Source organism: Humulus lupulus, chromosome 9 (genome assembly GCF_963169125.1).
Source record: "Humulus lupulus chromosome 9, drHumLupu1.1, whole genome shotgun sequence".
Lineage (NCBI taxonomy): Eukaryota > Viridiplantae > Streptophyta > Magnoliopsida > Rosales > Cannabaceae > Humulus > Humulus lupulus.
Genome location: NC_084801.1, coordinates 5220627 through 5237853, shown reverse-complemented (window position 1 = coordinate 5237853; position 17227 = coordinate 5220627). Strand labels below are relative to the sequence as shown.

At 37.0% G+C, this 17227-nt stretch overlaps 2 protein-coding genes across 2 annotated transcripts; one reads left to right on the top strand and one right to left on the bottom strand.

Moving 5' to 3' along the window:
• The first annotated feature begins 315 nt into the window (after positions 1-315).
• Positions 316-1106, top strand: LOC133800650 (probable LRR receptor-like serine/threonine-protein kinase At1g53430). Its single transcript, XM_062238679.1, has 2 exons — positions 316-616; positions 707-1106. Exons 1-2 carry the CDS (start codon positions 545-547, stop codon positions 884-886), a joined length of 252 nt encoding a protein of 83 aa, XP_062094663.1. The 5' UTR covers positions 316-544; the 3' UTR covers positions 887-1106.
• A 13897-nt stretch (positions 1107-15003) lies between these two features.
• Positions 15004-16089, bottom strand: LOC133800645 (uncharacterized). The gene is made up of 2 exons (XM_062238671.1): positions 15420-16089; positions 15004-15334 (listed from the first exon to the last, which is right to left on the bottom strand). The coding sequence occupies exons 1-2, from the start codon at positions 15908-15910 to the stop codon at positions 15193-15195; spliced, it is 633 nt and encodes a 210-aa protein (XP_062094655.1). The 5' UTR covers positions 15911-16089; the 3' UTR covers positions 15004-15192.
• Positions 16090-17227: the final 1138 nt, after the last annotated feature.

The following is a 17227-nucleotide window of genomic DNA, read 5'->3' as shown; positions in this document are numbered from 1 at the left end:
ATTTGTTGTCATAGAACAACTCAGTAGCTTCCTCTTGCTTTTCTCCAATATCTTTTAAAATTCTTTTAAGCCAAATAACTTGAGAGGTTGCAGCTGAGGATGATATATGCTCTGCTTCAGCTGAGGATTGAGCAACTGATTGTTGCTTCTTGGATAGCAAAGAAAATACACCTGAGCCAAGTCAAAAAACATAGCCTGAAGTGCTTTTCATATCATCAACACAGCCTCCCCAATTACTGTCGCAATAGCCTTCTAATTTCACTTCAGTATTTCTCTCAAATCTGATTCCCTGCCTCATAGTTCCTTGTATGTATCTCAAGACTCTTTTTCCAACACCAAAATGCTTTTGACTTGGACCATTCATGAACCTTGAAAGCAAACTTGCTGCAAACATAATATCTTGACGAGTTGCAGTGAGAACCTTGTGCCTTGCATTTTGAAGAGTTTTCTCCAAAATCAAGTCATGAAAATTTTATATCTGTCCATTATGATCGATTGAGGTATTCCATGTATTCAAACCACTTCTTCAATAAACCACTTCTTCATGGAAATTGTGGCTGGGAAAAAGAACATGAGAAGTCACCCGAATGAAAACTTTGCATGCCTTCTAGATTGGGTAAAATAAAGCGTCAGGACATGTCCTGCTTTATATTACATATTGATGTTAATTGGCAATGGTTTATCTTCTTCATGCTTGTTGTTGCAGGCCATTTCCTTACAACAAAAGGGAGATATAATGGAACTGGTGGATCCAAAGTTGGGGTCCAAATTCAAAAAAGAAGAGGCAAAAAGAATGATTAAGGTAGCTCTATTGTGCACAAATCCATCACCTTCAGTTTGCCCCACCATGTCTGTTGCAGTGAGCATGCTTGTATTCCTGAGTTGAGCTTGTACTCAAGTGTTCATGGTGACCAATCAAGATTCCAGGCCTTGACAGAATACATGGATCAGTTGAGAGATCCTAATCCAGGAGAATCTAAGAGTTTTTTACATTAATCATTTACTACAATGAAGAACTCTTTCTTTACATAATCTAGACTAGATTAATGTACCAAATCAATCATAAATCATACTTCTCATCAGCAAGAAAAGTCATCTACATACCATGGCAAAACCTTCCATGCTTTCCTAATTGAAAAGATTACACAAGAAGAAACTCTGTTTTATCTATTTTTTCTTTAAGAAAACATTGACCAAACTTAAGATTAAAGTCTTGTTTTTTGTATCTTTCCAATGCATGTGATGTGGGTTTTTGTTTTTAATTATTTCTGTTTTATCTTATGTTTCTTATTTATAAATTTTTCTTTGACTCAAATTTCTCTGTTTCTCCCTGTTCCAAAATTGAATCTTACCCCATTTCTCTTCTTGTTCCCATTCCCATACCTTGGCGACAAAGACATAAGCAAATAATTATTCGTTGATGACACTTGTTGCTTTCATCTCTGGTCTGGTCATTGACTTCAACTCTGCTCCCATTGAGGTAACATTAGAATCTCTCTGTCTCCCACTCTCTCCAAAATTGCATGAAAGCTTTCACTTCTCATTTTAATTTTTGTTGCACCCTTCTTTTGAGGCCTGGTACATTATCTATGAGTTTATGCTGAAACAAAATATATAAATATGATCATTTTATCTCTGTGTTCTCTCTTTTATTCTCTGTAATTTATTCAGTAAATCAAGATAACAATGGAGAGCAATAAGGTATTTCATATACAATAAATACCTTACTGTATATCGACTTAGCCTTTTGGATTATTTAATGCTCTTTTTGAATCTGTGCAATCAAGAGATTTCTATTGGCATGTATTGTTTATATTGCGTGCTTATATTGTATATATTTTGTTAGCTATAATAGAAGAAGAAGAACTTGTTAATTTTTGTTGCTGAAATTAGCTTCACTTAGCATGGCTTGGTCTATAATATGTATATTTGTTTAAAGGTGTCTCTTTTTGATCTAATAGCTTTCTGATCTGAACAACAGAAGAGAAGAATTTCTATGAGATATTATTTTATATAAATACTATGTTTTGATTTATATTATTGCCTTGTATTATTACCAGAGTTAGCATCAACTTAACCAATTCTATAGTTTATTTTTGGCTATTTAGGTCTTTTGGTTTTCATAAATTGTAGACCGAGTAGAAAATTTAAAGGGTCTAGGGGGTTGAGACAAGGCAACGAACTAAGTTTTAATAATGTGCTAGACTATACCATTCATGGATTTCTTGTAAGTTGCTTTAATGTTTGCCGGATCATATGATTATATCAAATGTATGAGAACATTGGAGTAGTAACCCCATCCAACTGTTAGAGTATACTGTCTGTTATTAGTTGGTAATGGTGTTAGTTAGTTAGTTATGTTAAGGTCTCAGTGTTGTATAAATACATTTTCAGTGTAACAGAGTAAGGCAATAATACAAACTAATCATTTTCATTCAACTTCTTCTTTGGACTTTACACCTACACCAACATCAAATGATAAATCAGAAGAAGAAGAAGATACAGTACAGAGGGGAAGAGGTCCATAATTCAGATAGTGAGGAGATGAGGGAGAAAGATACAACTGAGGAGGTGAGGAGGTCAAGAAAATGTTTGACAGTGTTGTTTCAAAAGCTTGAGCGGTCAAAGAAAGCAGATGACAAAAGTTAGAGTGGAATTACATCACAAGATCTGATGATGAAATGAAAGTATGTGATTTGTATATTAATTAATATGAATAAATTTCGTTAATCCTACAGGCCTTTGGTCCAAACACTTTTTCCTAATTACATCTCTTATTCAATTATTTATGTTGTATTTATATTATCCATTTTTCAATATTCAATTATTCTTTTGACAATAAATAGTAGAAGCAAAAGTGGCTTGGCAATTCCTTGACGATTTCACAACTGGCTCGATCACAAGACTGGGCAGATATGTTCCTTGCAAAAGACCTTTCCAAGTGTGAGCATGTATGCAATTTAAAATGCTCTTGAATATATGTCTTCTTCAATTGTAATAGGGAAATTTCACTTTTTATCTCTAATAATACCTAATATTACCAAAAAATCCCAACATTAATAATATTTTCAAATTAATGCTAAACTTTCCTCCCATACCCAAAATACCCCTCCCATTATATCAAAAATTCACAAAACCTTCTCTTCCACTCTCCTCCCTCTCTCTCTCTAATTCTCACGAAATCTCCATAAAACCTACAATTTTGTATAATTTTCTTGTCAAAATCATTGTTAGTTATCTCCATTGTTTCTGTGAATTCGTTAATATCAAAGGCAACATCTATTTTGAGAGTTTTTGGAGGAGAAAAACCATGGGTAATGAGATTTTACATTTTGTGTTGGGTATTATTTGTTTACATTTTTTTTTGGCTATTTTGAACAGATCTGAGCCTATATTGGTGTATTTTTCGGGATTTTTTGAGAGATTCCGCGATCTGTGTTTTTCTGGGTTTTCTGCAATTTTTTTGCTCGATAGAAGCTCGATAACGGTTCGATATGAGCTCGATGGTATGTAGAAGAAGGTCTTGTAAGAGCTCGATGTAGCTCGATGTGAGCTCGATTATAGCTCGATAGGGTTGGGTATTAGTGCTCGATTGTGCTCGATGGAAACTCGATAATGGTTCGATGGGACCCTACAATATTTGAGCTTGATAGGTTTAGGTTTCTCGATATGTGCTCGATAATAGCTCGATAGGGTTCGATGGAGGGTTTGGTTAGGTTTTATGTTCGGTTTTGAGCTCGATGGTATGTAGAAGAAGGTCTTTGTAAGAGCTCGATGTTAGCTCGATAATAGCTCGATAGGTTCGGTTTAGTGCTCGATGGAAACTCGATAAGGGTTCGATAAGGGGTCGAATGGATCTATAATATGTGAGCTCGATAGTAGCTCGATATGAGCTCGATAGGGTTCGATTGAGGGTTTGGTTGTGTTTTATGGTCGGTTTTGAGAAATGATAGCTCGATGCTAACTCGATAATAGCTCGATATGGGTTCGATGGAGGGTTTGGTTAGGTATATGTTCTGTTTTGAAAAATGGTAGCTCGATGATAACTCGATAATAGCTCGATAAGGGTTCGATGGAGGGTTTGGTTAGGTTTGTGTTCTGTTTTGAGAAATGGTAGCTTGATTCCAACTCGATAATAGCTCGATAAAGCTCGATAATGTTATTTTTTATTGCATTTCTGGAAAAATGACAGTTTTCCTGACAATGTTAATGTTTTTTTTTCCAACACAGGCTCTATTGTCTACGTTTTTGTATCCTACAATGGTGTTTGGGAATTACAAGGGAATAAGTGGATTTTCAAGGACCCTCAATGCACGGTGATACCGATGGAGGATACTGTAACGTACTTGCAACTTCTTGACATATTGCACAAGGAACTTAAAGTTGATAAACAGATGTATGAGTTGAAATTGGAGGTTCCTTACACTTGTGGCGACCAACCGTTTACACCCGTTCATGTTGAAAGTGATCTTGGTGTCCGTGCATTCATAGGAGTAACATCTAAAGAAAGGTTGGCCTTGTGTGTCACTCCTGTTAAAAAGATTGTCATTGCAGACCCATATTCCACTCCCGGACCTGAGGGAGCAGCCAGTACTTTAGGATTTCCTATTGGTGACCTGAGGGACAACCAGTATGAGTACAACCCCTATGTGAATGACGATCCGGTAGCCGAACACAATGAGGAATTAGGAGACAATTCGGTGGATGATGATCTATTAGCTGAACATTTGCAAGTAGAAGAAGCACAAGAACAACCAATACGTCATATTGCACGGACGAACCCACCAAGTCAAGGACGCCGAACACCTGGCACCAGCTCTAGTCGTCATGGTGGAACAGAATATAACTACACAGGGAACATTTCAATATGTTCAACAGAAGATCACAGAAAATGGAGTGCTCCCATGTTTACAAAAGAAGATATCATAGCTTGTAGTCGTTCTGAATCACCATCATCCGGTATAGCGTTGGGGGAATTACATCTTGGGAAGACATTTGAGAACAAGATGGAATTGAAAACCAAAGCGGCTCTCTTTGCAATGAAGAATAATTTTGAGTTTATGGTTAAGAAGTCTGGTACTGATGTGTTGTATATCACCTGCAAGGATCCTGATTGTGGTTGGAGAATAAGAGGGAAAAAAGTAGCGCGATCAGAGATGTTTGAGATCACTGTTTATAATAGTGTACATACTTGCTCACTAGAATTGCGACAAAAAGACCACCGTCAAGCAGCACCTTCTGTCATTGGGCACCTTATCAAGAACAAATATGCTACTGATGGCACTAGCTATCCACCAAACAGCATAAAGGAGGATATGAAGAATAATTTTGGGATCGATATGAGTTATATTAAGGCTTGGAGATGCAGAGAGAAGGCACTCGGTTATGTTAGGGGGACACCTGAAGAATCGTACTCCAAGTTACCTTCTTACCTGTACATGCTGCAGCAAAAGAATCCAGGTACAATTACTGATTTTGTCACAGATGACGGTCGCTTTCTTTACTGTTTCTTCTCACTCGGAGTTTGTAGAAGGGGATTTACATCATGTCTGTAATATCCAACATTTTCATAATACATTTATTTATTATAAATCAAAGTTTTAATACATAAAATGTACAACTTTACAAATTAAGAAATAGTAATGGAAAAATAGTGTTTAAAATATGATTTTATGTTTTTAATGAGATTAAAGAAAGAGAAACTTGAGTAGTCAAGTATTGGACCCAAATGTCATATAATTTTAATTGGGGATTTTTATAAAATTAAGAAAGTTTGGCTAAAGGGCTTATTTGAAAAGAATTTTAGTATTTTGGGTCCAAGTGTAATTTTTAAAAATAAATAAATAAATAAAATAAAATAAAATAAAATAAAAGGCTTCAGCCTTTCATTTTACCCGAGCCCCTCTCTCTCTCTCCTCAGAAACTCTCTCTCTCTCTCTCTCTCTCTCTGCGTGTTACTGTTGCCGACGACGCAGGAGTACTTTCCGGCCACCATTTTTAGCCACGCGCCGGACCGTTGGATTTAGAGGCCTCCGAACTATCGACCCACGCGGGAATCTAGAGCTCACTCGCCGATTAAACGCCTCAACCACTCGATTTAAGTTCGGCCACCCCGCGACTTCAAAGTTGCGATTCGGCCACCTCGGGCATCCGTTTGCCGATCCGTCACCACCATCGTGCTCCTCGTGTTGTGGGCTTCAAAACCCAATAACTTGTTCCTACATCTACCATAGTTGGGTGGTGGGCCCACCACGAGCCACCGCGATCCACCGTAGATCGACGGTCGAAACTTAGTGTTCGAGGTTCCGAAGTACGTGTTGAGTCTCAGAAAATCATCGTTTGACTTATTGTGGAACCCGATCATTTTGGTATAATTTCTTTAACCTATATATTGTGATTTAATTGTGATTGATTAGAGTAATTGTTATTATGTGTATTTATGGTATATAATTATATATTATTGATATATGGAATGTTTTCTGTAATTTACTGGCTGTCTGGGATTATATATATTTTTGATACAGGTTTTGATTTTGGAATTGTCCACTTTATAGCCGTTGTGCTGTCTAATTTTCTAGAAAATATTAGATATTAAATCAAGTATAAAAATACATATTTAATTGATTTTATATTAATATGGAAATTATTATGATTAAGTAATTTTAATTATTATTGTTATTATTTTGTTAAGTAAATCAAGAATACAGATTCATATATATATATATATGAAAAGTATAATTTATAGTAAACCTATTATCTAACCATTATTATTGTATATTAATATTTGAATATTAAAATAATATCAAATATTAGTTTCTTACAGTTATTGATATTTGTAAGACCAGTGAAGTTTGGAGAAAGTATATTTATTATATCACTGGAATTGATATTATGACTAATTAATAATAATATAAATATTTATATTTATATTATTATCATTATATTGATTATTACAACTTTATGTTAAAAATATGATTTCTTTTATAAAATGACTATTTGAATATATACATCCATATACGTATTGCTATTGAAGTATTTTGTTATTAATATCGAAATAAGTTTAATTATAGACGATAATTATTATTTTTGTTGGGATTATTATTATTATTATCATAAGGGTACATTATCTTATGAGCAAGGTTTAAAGCATGGTTTTATATGAAGAGTTATTTGCATTACGTTGATAATAATTTATTATTATCATTTATATAGTTTCTGGTATTATTAATATACACTATCAATAGTGTATATTTATGATTTTGATAGAATTTAATAAATGATGTGCCTTGAATAGGATTTGTATGGATTTGATTGATTGACTCTTGGTGAGGAATTTTAAAATAAGCTAAGGACCTAAGGTAAATAAATCTCACCTTTTGTGCTTAAGTGTAAGATGCATGACTACATTGATTGTGTACATCTGATGAGTTAAGTATGGTATGATGATGATGCATATGATAAGTATGTGAAGAATGGTTATATGAACACCATAAGGGTGTTGTGTGATATGTAATTGATGAATTCTGTGATATGTGAAAGATGTCTTACTTGGTTAAGAATGATATGAATTATGTGCAAGTATGTGTTCTTATGTTGATGGATATGTGGATTACTCTATGTTCATGATTTGCTATATGTTATGATATATGAAGCGTTTAAGTTTTTAGGCTGGAAACCTTAGACCTGAGCCATAGCTCTACGTTAAGGTATAACAACGCCACCAACCCAAAGCTTCATGTATTATGACTAAAGATGTTTTGAGTTATATGAGATGTGATACAATGCTTTGATTGAATACCATCAACATCAGTCATGAACACGAACATTGGCATTTCAGCATCAGCATGTATGCATGGCATGTACAGTTATGTGATACATTATTATGTGATATAAGACCATGCATATGAATATGAGAAAAGTTATGAAATGTCTTGAAAAGTCTTATGTAAAGTTAAACATTTTAATGACACAAGGCTTAAGCAAAGTGATAATAAGATGTTTAAAAAGGGTGCCACTGTTTTGATGAAGCAATCAAGTAAGTTCAGTAAAGAAGACGGAAGTCTATAAGACTTATAGTGGCTGCCCACTAGTGTGGGCTAGGTCAGAGTTGACCATTCAGATATGTTTGCCATGTTTCCGTCTTTCTCCTCCATATGTGTAATAAGTATGGCAGCTATGGCAACGATGAAATGAGTGTTATGATGAGCCTAGCTGAGATGATGGCTAGCCGGAGGAGAACCCATGAGATTCTATATGATATGTGTAACAAGCCCTGCAGGCATTGGCTGAATCAAACAGTGTGCACAAGTGATATTGGGCCCATAAAAATGTGAAACTAAAAGAAGGAGCATAAAAGTAAAGTTTGAAAGTGCATGAGCAATAAATGAAATGCATAAGTATATAAGTCAGCATATTAGTATATGTGCACTACAAACTCACGACATTCATGTGTATGTGTATGCATGAGATTTGCTTACTGAGCGTTAGCTCATTATGTTATTTTCCAACATTTTTCCAGGTGTGGCTTTAGCTGTTGAGCAACTTGTGGAGCACGGACTCAGTAGCAATGCAATAATGGTTTAGAGTTTTCATATGGCTGCCTTAAATTTAAAGTATTCATACGTGTAATAATTTCTTCTAATAAGTTTATATAAAAGTTTTAAATTTTTCTGTATTTCTTCGTATCATTTTATTTAATTCTTTTGGTCAAGTGCCTTACATACTCGTAAACCCTAGAATTACGAGTATGTGGCAGACGTACCCTACCTTAGGGACGTTACAATGTCGTCCTGTTATATGTGTGGACGGCACTTTCTTAAAGTCAAGGTACGGTGGCCACATGTTGTGTGCTGTCGCATTGGATGCGAATAACCACATTTATCCAATTGCATTCGCGATTGTTGACAGTGAGAATCATGCTTCTTGGAAGTATTTCATGATGAAATTGAAGGAAGCCATTGGAGTTGTTGATAATCTGTCTTTTGTTTCAGACAGGCATGCTAGCATTATTCATGCTCTTGAGTTGGTCTTCCCTGATGCCTACCACGGCGCATGCTACCATCACATAAGTATGAATGTAATCGCTAAGTTCAAGACCGATCACTGTCACAAGGAGATGTATAATGCGGCATATGCATTTCGGAAGTCAAAATTTCACAGGTTCTTCAATAATATAAAGCAAATGGATCCTGCCATAGCTCAATATCTTGAGGGTATTGGCTTCGATAAGTGGACTCGTGTATACTTTCCTGGGAATCGATACAATGTAATGACAAGCAACTACGCTGAAAGTTTCAACAACAAAACCAGAGACGCAAGAACCTTCCCAGTCACTACTTTTGTGGAATTCATTCGTTTCACAATTCAGTCATGGTTTGCCGCGCGTCGTGAGGAGGTAGAGAAGTGCACATCGAAATTAGCAACAACATATGAGAAAGATGTCTCAGGCATTGCGGATGATGCAAGGTACTTGAAAGTCCATCCTCTTGGACAGTTTGAATTTCATGTGGTAGACCCAGAAGGTGATGGTGAGGTGAATTTGATGACCAAATCATGCTCTTGTGGTCAGTTTCAAATAATGGGTTACCCTTGTGTTCATGGTGTGGCTGCGGCCATGTTGCGCAATGTCAACATTTACTCACTGTGTTCACCATATTACACTACTGAGATGTGGAGGGAGTCTTACAAAGAAACAATTTACCCAACTGGCAATGAGGATGATTGGGAAGTTCCCGAGAACATAGAGAAAATGCAAGTTGGGGTTCCCGTTGAAAAACAACCAGTTGGTCGACCGAAGAAGAATAAGGTGGGAAGAAGGAAGACAAACCGCACTCCATCGAATGGAGAAATCATTCCCAGTCATCGCAAGTGTAGCATGTGTGGTGGTCTTGGCCACAACAGGGCTACATGCAAAGCTAGGCTTTAAACTTTTTTTTCCCATTTGAACTTGTTGTATTAATAAACTCTTTTTATTTGATTTTTCTGAAAAGTTATGTTTATGGCAAAGCTAGGCTTTAAACTCTTTTTTCCCATTTGAACTTGTTGTATTAATAAACTCTTTTTATGAAGGTAACAAATTTTGATAATTCAATAACAGTTCGATATAGCTTGATATTAGCTCGATAACAGCCCATGAAAATTATAAAAAAATGTGAACAACAAACTGTACATGTAAAGACCCTGTATATATACAATCATCAAGGTAACAAATTTTGATACCAGAATTATTGGTTCTAAACATGTTCACACTTATTAAAGAAAGTGGCGAGAAGCCATAAGTTTCTTTAACTTTCTTTTATTTCTATATCTTTGCATCATATATTATCATGTCAAACTGATCAATATACTTGTGCTATATATTCATCAGCAATCACTTCCGAAATAAATTAACTCATAAGCTTTAAATAAAAACTAAAACAAAAAGAACATTAGTTTTCATGATGATATTTCTTTACTAATGCTTGCTTTCAATATGATTAATATAGAATGCTCAACAAGTGCTTGGCTCCATGTTCAAAAGGTAAATAAGCCTCTTTCGAAACTACATATTAACTGGATTGACTATAAACCATTCATGTTGTATAGTTACAATATACACGGTCATAAAAAAATCTATAATCAACAAATAGGTAATGCCCAAACAAAATTCCACAAGCTAAAGGAGGGAAAAACTTACCAACAATGGAAGAACTTCACAATGCCGAACACAACGAAAACGGTGACCCACTGAAGTTCACACCTCTGCTTTAACCAAAACAGTGACGATTCGGAACTCCAACTGCTACTCCAGATATTCACATGCAGAAAGTTCTCTTCAGAGTCTCGGGCGAGGGAATGAAGCTTACTAAGGCTCTTCCAACATTCTCTTATTTTAGAATATAATAACCAAATCAAAGAAAAGATGGAGAGGAACAGTTGTCGGTTATAGGGAATAAGTTAGGGGTATTTTTGTATTTTACACCACTTAAGCTTCAACTCAAATCCTACCATTCAATCCAATAAACCACCCCATTCAATGACCACAGGACATAGTCCTGGAAAACAAAGTGAGGGACTCCAGAAGAAGCTCCTTTTTTATTATTCTTTTTGGGAGAATAAAGACTTAAACAATGACTTTACTTTAGTGGGGTTGAACTTGACTGGCTGTGGAAAATTCTTTGTTTATTATTTTTTAGATTTTCCTAAAGATGACTTGGACCTATTGCCAGCCACCACCAAATACAAATATGATAAATTAGATATATTTATTTTTAGTTAAAGAGCAATAGTTACATTCTCCTTTTTAGACCATATTTGGAATATTAAGTCAGCCAAAGACATAAAATAGGGTTGAGTCTGCTGAGTGTTACGTATAAAAGTAGTTACCTTACGTGACATATATATATATTCAGAGGACAAGCTTATCCTGTCGGTAGGAGACTTAGTCTCCATGAACAGTTTTTGGTCCCTTTTTTTTATTAATTTGTCTAGGGAAATTTCATTATTTATGTCTAATAATGTCTAATATTATCAAAACATCTCAACATTAATAATATTTTCAATTTAATGCTAAACTTTCCTCTCATACCCAAAATACCCCTCCCATTATATCAAAAATTCACAAAACCTTCTCTTCCACTCTCCTCCCTCTCTCTCTCTAATTCTCACGAAATCTCCATAAAACCTACAGTTTTGTATAATTTTCTTGTCAAAATCATTGTTAGTTATCTCCATTGTTTCTGTGAAGTCGTTAATATCAAAGGCAACATCTATTTTGAGAGTTTTTGGAGGAGAAAAACCATGGGTAATGAAATTTTACATTTTATGTGTTGGGTATTATTTGTTTACATTTTTTTTGGCTATTTTGAACAGATCTGAGCCTATATTGGTGTATTTTTCGGGATTTTTTGAGAGATTCCGCGATCTGTGTTTTTCTGGGTTTTCTGCAATTTTTTTGCTCGATAGCAGCTCGATAACGGTTCGATGGTATGTAGAAGAAGGTCTTTGTAAGAGCTCGATGTAGCTCGATGTGAGCTCGATAATAGCTCGATAGGTTCGGGTTTAGTGCTCGATGGAAACTCGATAAGGGTTCGATAAGGGTTCGAATGGATATACAATATTTGAGCTTGATAGTAGCTCGATATGAGCTCGATAGGGTTCGATTGAGGGTTTGGTTGTGTTTTATGGTCGGTTTTGAGAAATGATAGCTCGATGCTAACTTGATAATAGTTCGATAGGGGTTCGATGGAGGGTTTGGTTAGGTTTATGTTCTGTTTTGAGAAATGGTAGCTTGATGATAACTCGATAATAGCTCGATAGGGGTTCGATGGAGGGTTTGGTTAGGTTTGTGTTCTGTTTTGAGAAATGGTAGCTCGATTCCAACTCGATAATAGCTCGATAAAGCTCGATAATGTTATTTTTTATTGCATTTCTGGAAAAATGACAGTTTTCCTGACAATGTTAATGTTTTTTTTTCCAACGCAGGCTCTATTGTCTACGTTTTTGTATCCTACAATGGTGTTTGGGAATTACAAGGGAATAAGTGGATTTTCAAGGACCCTCAATGCACGGTGATACCGATGGAGGATACTATAACGTACCTGCAACTTCTTGACATATTGCACAAGGAACTTAAAGTTGATAAACAGATGTATGAGTTGAAATTGGAGGTTCCTTACACTTGCGGCGACCAACCGTTTACACCCGTTCATGGTGAAAGTGATCTTGGTGTCCGTGTATTCATAGGAGTAACATCTAAAGAAAGGTTGGCCTTGTGTGTCACTCCTGTTAAAAAGATTGTCATTGCAGACCCATATTCCACTCCTGGACTTGAGGGAGTAGCCAGTACTTTAGGATTTCCTATTGGTGACCTGAGGGACAACCAGTATGAGTACAACCCCTATGTGAATGACGATCCGGTAGCCGAACACAATGAGGAATTAGGAGACAATTCGGTGGATGATGATCTATTAGCTGAACATTTGCAAGTAGAAGAAGCACAAGAACAACCAATACGTCATATTGCACGGACGAACCCACCAAGTCAAGGACGCCGAACACCTGGCACCAGCTCTAGTCGTCCTGGTGGAACAGAATATAACTATACAGGGAACATTTCAATATGTTCAACAGAAGATCACAGAAAATGGAGTGCTCCCATGTTTACAAAAGAAGATATCATAGCTTGTAGTCGTTCTGAATCACCCTCATCCGGTATAGCGTTGGGGGAATTACATCTTGGGAAGACATTTGAGAACAAGATGGAATTGAAAACCAAAGCGGCTCTCTTTGCAATGAAGAATAATTTTGAGTTTATGGTTAAGAAGTCTGGTACTGATGTGTTGTATATCACCTGCAAGGATCCTGATTGTGGTTGGAGAATAAGAGGGAAAAAAGTAGCGCGATCAGAGATGTTTGAGATCACTGTTTATAATAGTGTACATACTTGCTCACTAGAATTGCGACAAAAAGACCACCGTCAAGCAGCACCTTCTGTCATTGGGCACCTTATCAAGAACAAATATGCTACTGATGGCACTAGCTATCCACCAAACAGCATAAAGGAGGATATGAAGAATAATTTTGGGATCGATATAAGTTATATTAAGGCTTGGAGATGCAGAGAGAAGGCACTCGGTTATGTTAGGGGGACACCTGAAGAATCGTACTCCAAGTTACCTTCTTACCTGTACATGCTGCAGCAAAAGAATCCAGGTACAATTACTGATTTTGTCACAGATGACGGTCGCTTTCTTTACTGTTTCTTCTCACTCGGAGTTTGTAGAAGGGGATTTACATCATGTCGTCCTGTTATATGTGTGGACGGCACTTTCTTAAAGTCAAGGTACGGTGGCCACATGTTGTGTGCTGTCGCATTGGATGCGAATAACCACATTTATCCAATTGCATTCGCGATTGTTGACAGTGAGAATCATGCTTCTTGGAAGTATTTCATGATGAAATTGAAGGAAGCCATTGGAGTTGTTGATAATCTGTCTTTTGTATCAGACAGGCATGCTAGCATTATTCATGCTCTTGAGTTGGTCTTCCCTGATGCCTACCACGGCTCATGCTACCATCACATAAGTATGAATGTAATCGCTAAGTTCAAGACCGATCACTGTCACAAGGAGATGTGGAATGCGGCATATGCATTTCGGAAGTCAAAATTTCACAGGTTCTTCAACAATATAAAGCAAATGGATCCTGCCATAGCTCAATATCTCGAGGGTATTGGCTTCGATAAGTGGACTCGTGTATACTTTCCTGGGAATCGATACAATGTAATGACAAGCAACTACGCTGAAAGTTTCAACAACAAAACCAGAGACGCAAGAACCTTCCCAGTCACTACTTTTGTGGAATTCATTCGTTTCACAATTCAGTCATGGTTTGCCGCGCGTCGTGAGGAGGTAGAGAAGTGCACATCGAAATTAGCAACAACATATGAGAAAGATGTCTCAGGCATTGCGGATGATGCAAGGTACTTGAAAGTCCATCCTCTTGGACAGTTTGAATTTCATGTGGTAGACCCAGAAGGTGATGGTGAGGTGAATTTGATGACCAAATCATGCTCTTGTGGTCAGTTTCAAATAATGGGTTACCCTTGTGTTCATGGTGTGGCTGCGGCCATGTTGCGCAATGTCAACATTTACTCACTGTGTTCACCATATTACACTACTGAGATGTGGAGGGAGTCTTACAAAGAAACAATTTACCCAACTGGCAATGAGGATGATTGGGAAGTTCCCGAGAACATAGAGAAAATGCAAGTTGGGGTTCCCGTTGAAAAACAACCAGTTGGTCGACCGAAGAAGAATAAGGTGGGAATAAGGAAGACAAACCGCACTCCATCGAATGGAGAAATCATTCCCAGTCATCGCAAGTGTAGCATGTGTGGTGGTCTTGGCCACAACAGGGCTACATGCAAAGCTAGGCTTTAAACTTTTTTTTCCCATTTGAACTTGTTGTATTAATAAACTCTTTTTATTTGATTTTTCTGAAAAGTTATGTTTATGGCAAAGCTAGGCTTTAAACTCTTTTTTCCCATTTGAACTTGTTGTATTAATAAACTCTTTTTATGAAGGTAACAAATTTTGATAATTCAATAACAGTTCGATATAGCTTGATATTAGCTCGATAACAGCCCATGAAAGTTATAAAAAAATGTGAACAACAAACTGTACATGTAAAGACCCTGTATATATACAATCATCAAGGTAACAAATTTTGATACCATAAGTCTGTGGTCCACTTGTTCCTGAACACCTCCATATTTTCATCGCAGATAGCTTCCAATGGAAGACCGACCATTAGATGCTCAATATACTTGATAGCATACACACCACAATCCCCACTGTAAAAAAAAAATATATATATTAAGTGCACATTACTATAAATTTAGTTAGAAACAAAATTAGTATGAAGATAATGTTTGTTACCTTCTCTTTGACTGAGGGAGCTCGTGTTTCTGTTTGCGACGCAATGTGAACTGATGCGGCCTATTTCCTGCTGATGGAATCTTCAACATCAAGCTATCAGTAAACAGTTTACTCTGCATTAACAGAGAAGGTAGCATAAAGCACCATGGACTCATAATATCCTCAAGCTTTGCGTCACTAATCACCGAGTTGTCTGAATCGTAAACAGTCAGAGTCCAACTAGAAATGGAAGCCTCAATGGCAAACCAATGTTGTTGTCCATAGTTCTGGCACCAATATACATCCTCAACTCCTCCCCAAGATGCCAGAAACTGCTGCTCGATGCCGGTCAACATGGACATAATGTCAGCATCCCAATAATACTTTGTTTTGTCGGCTGTTTTCTTGAACTGATCATATCGGGCAGGTATCACTTGTGAGAAATAACTGTTCATCACAACTGCATTCTGTCGATATATATTGGGAAAATACTTGCGACGCATACGAAGCATGTGTTCTGCCGCATCAATATGCTGCAAAAGAGAGTACGATAAAAAAATTAGCAAAAACCATCATAAAATGCTGATGTCGAGCTCCATCGAGCTCACATCGAACTCATATCGAGCTCATATCGAGCCAGTATGAAACAGTAAAAAAACAAACTACTTTAACATCCCTATCGAACTACCATCGAACTACCATCGAACTACTATCGAGCTCACATCGAGCCAGTCTGAAACAGTAAAAATAACCTACTTTAACATCCCTATCGAACTACCTATCGAGCCATCATGAAATAGTAAAGACAACCTATTTTAACATCCCTATCGAACTCCCTATCGAGCTCCATCGAGCTCACATCGAGCCACTTTGTTAAGGGAATTTTCACTATCGAACTCATATCGAACTCACATCGAGCTTTTAACATCCCTATCGAACTACTATCGAACTAATATCGAGCTCACATCGAGCCACTCTAAAACAGTAATAAAAACAATCTATTTTAACATCCCTATCGAACTACCTATCGAGCTCCATCGAGCTCACATCGAGCCACTCTGAAACAGTAAAGAACAACCCCTATTTTAACATCCATGTCGAACTACTATCGAACTCCTATCGAGCTCACATCGAGCCAGTATGAAACAGTAAAAATAACCTACTTTAACATCCCTATCGAACTACCTATCGAGCTCACATCGAGCCATCATAAAATAGTAAAGACAACCTATTTTAACATCCCTATCGAACTCCCTATCGAGCTCCATCGAGCTCACATCGAGCCACTTTGTTAAGGGAATTTTCACTATCGAACTCATATCGAACTCACATCGAGCTTTTAACATCCCTATCGAACTAATATCGAGCTCACATCGAGCCACTCTAAAACAGTAAAAAAACAATCTATTTTAACATCCCTATCGAACTACCTATCGAGCTCCATCGAGCTCACATCGAGCCACTCTGAAATAGTAAAGAACAACCCCTATTTTAACATCCATGTCGAACTACTATCGAACTCCTATCGAGCTCACATCGAGTCAGTAAAAATAAAACATGTAAAATTGAAAATAGTCCATAATTAGGTATAAATTGCTTACCCCATCATTGAGCCACGACTGGGGTGTCTTCAACGTCAGAAACCATGCTGGACCGTGACTCCCAGTCTTTACATCCCGCGGGGTCTTGTTGGGCATGTCTCCAAGAAGCCACTTGCACATTGTCCTATACTGTTTGGGATCTGGCTTCTTGAGAGGGTCCAGCACATGTGTAGCCTCTTGTGTAGCCTCGTCTGCTGGTGCAGCTGCAGCAGTGCGAGGTCTTTTCCT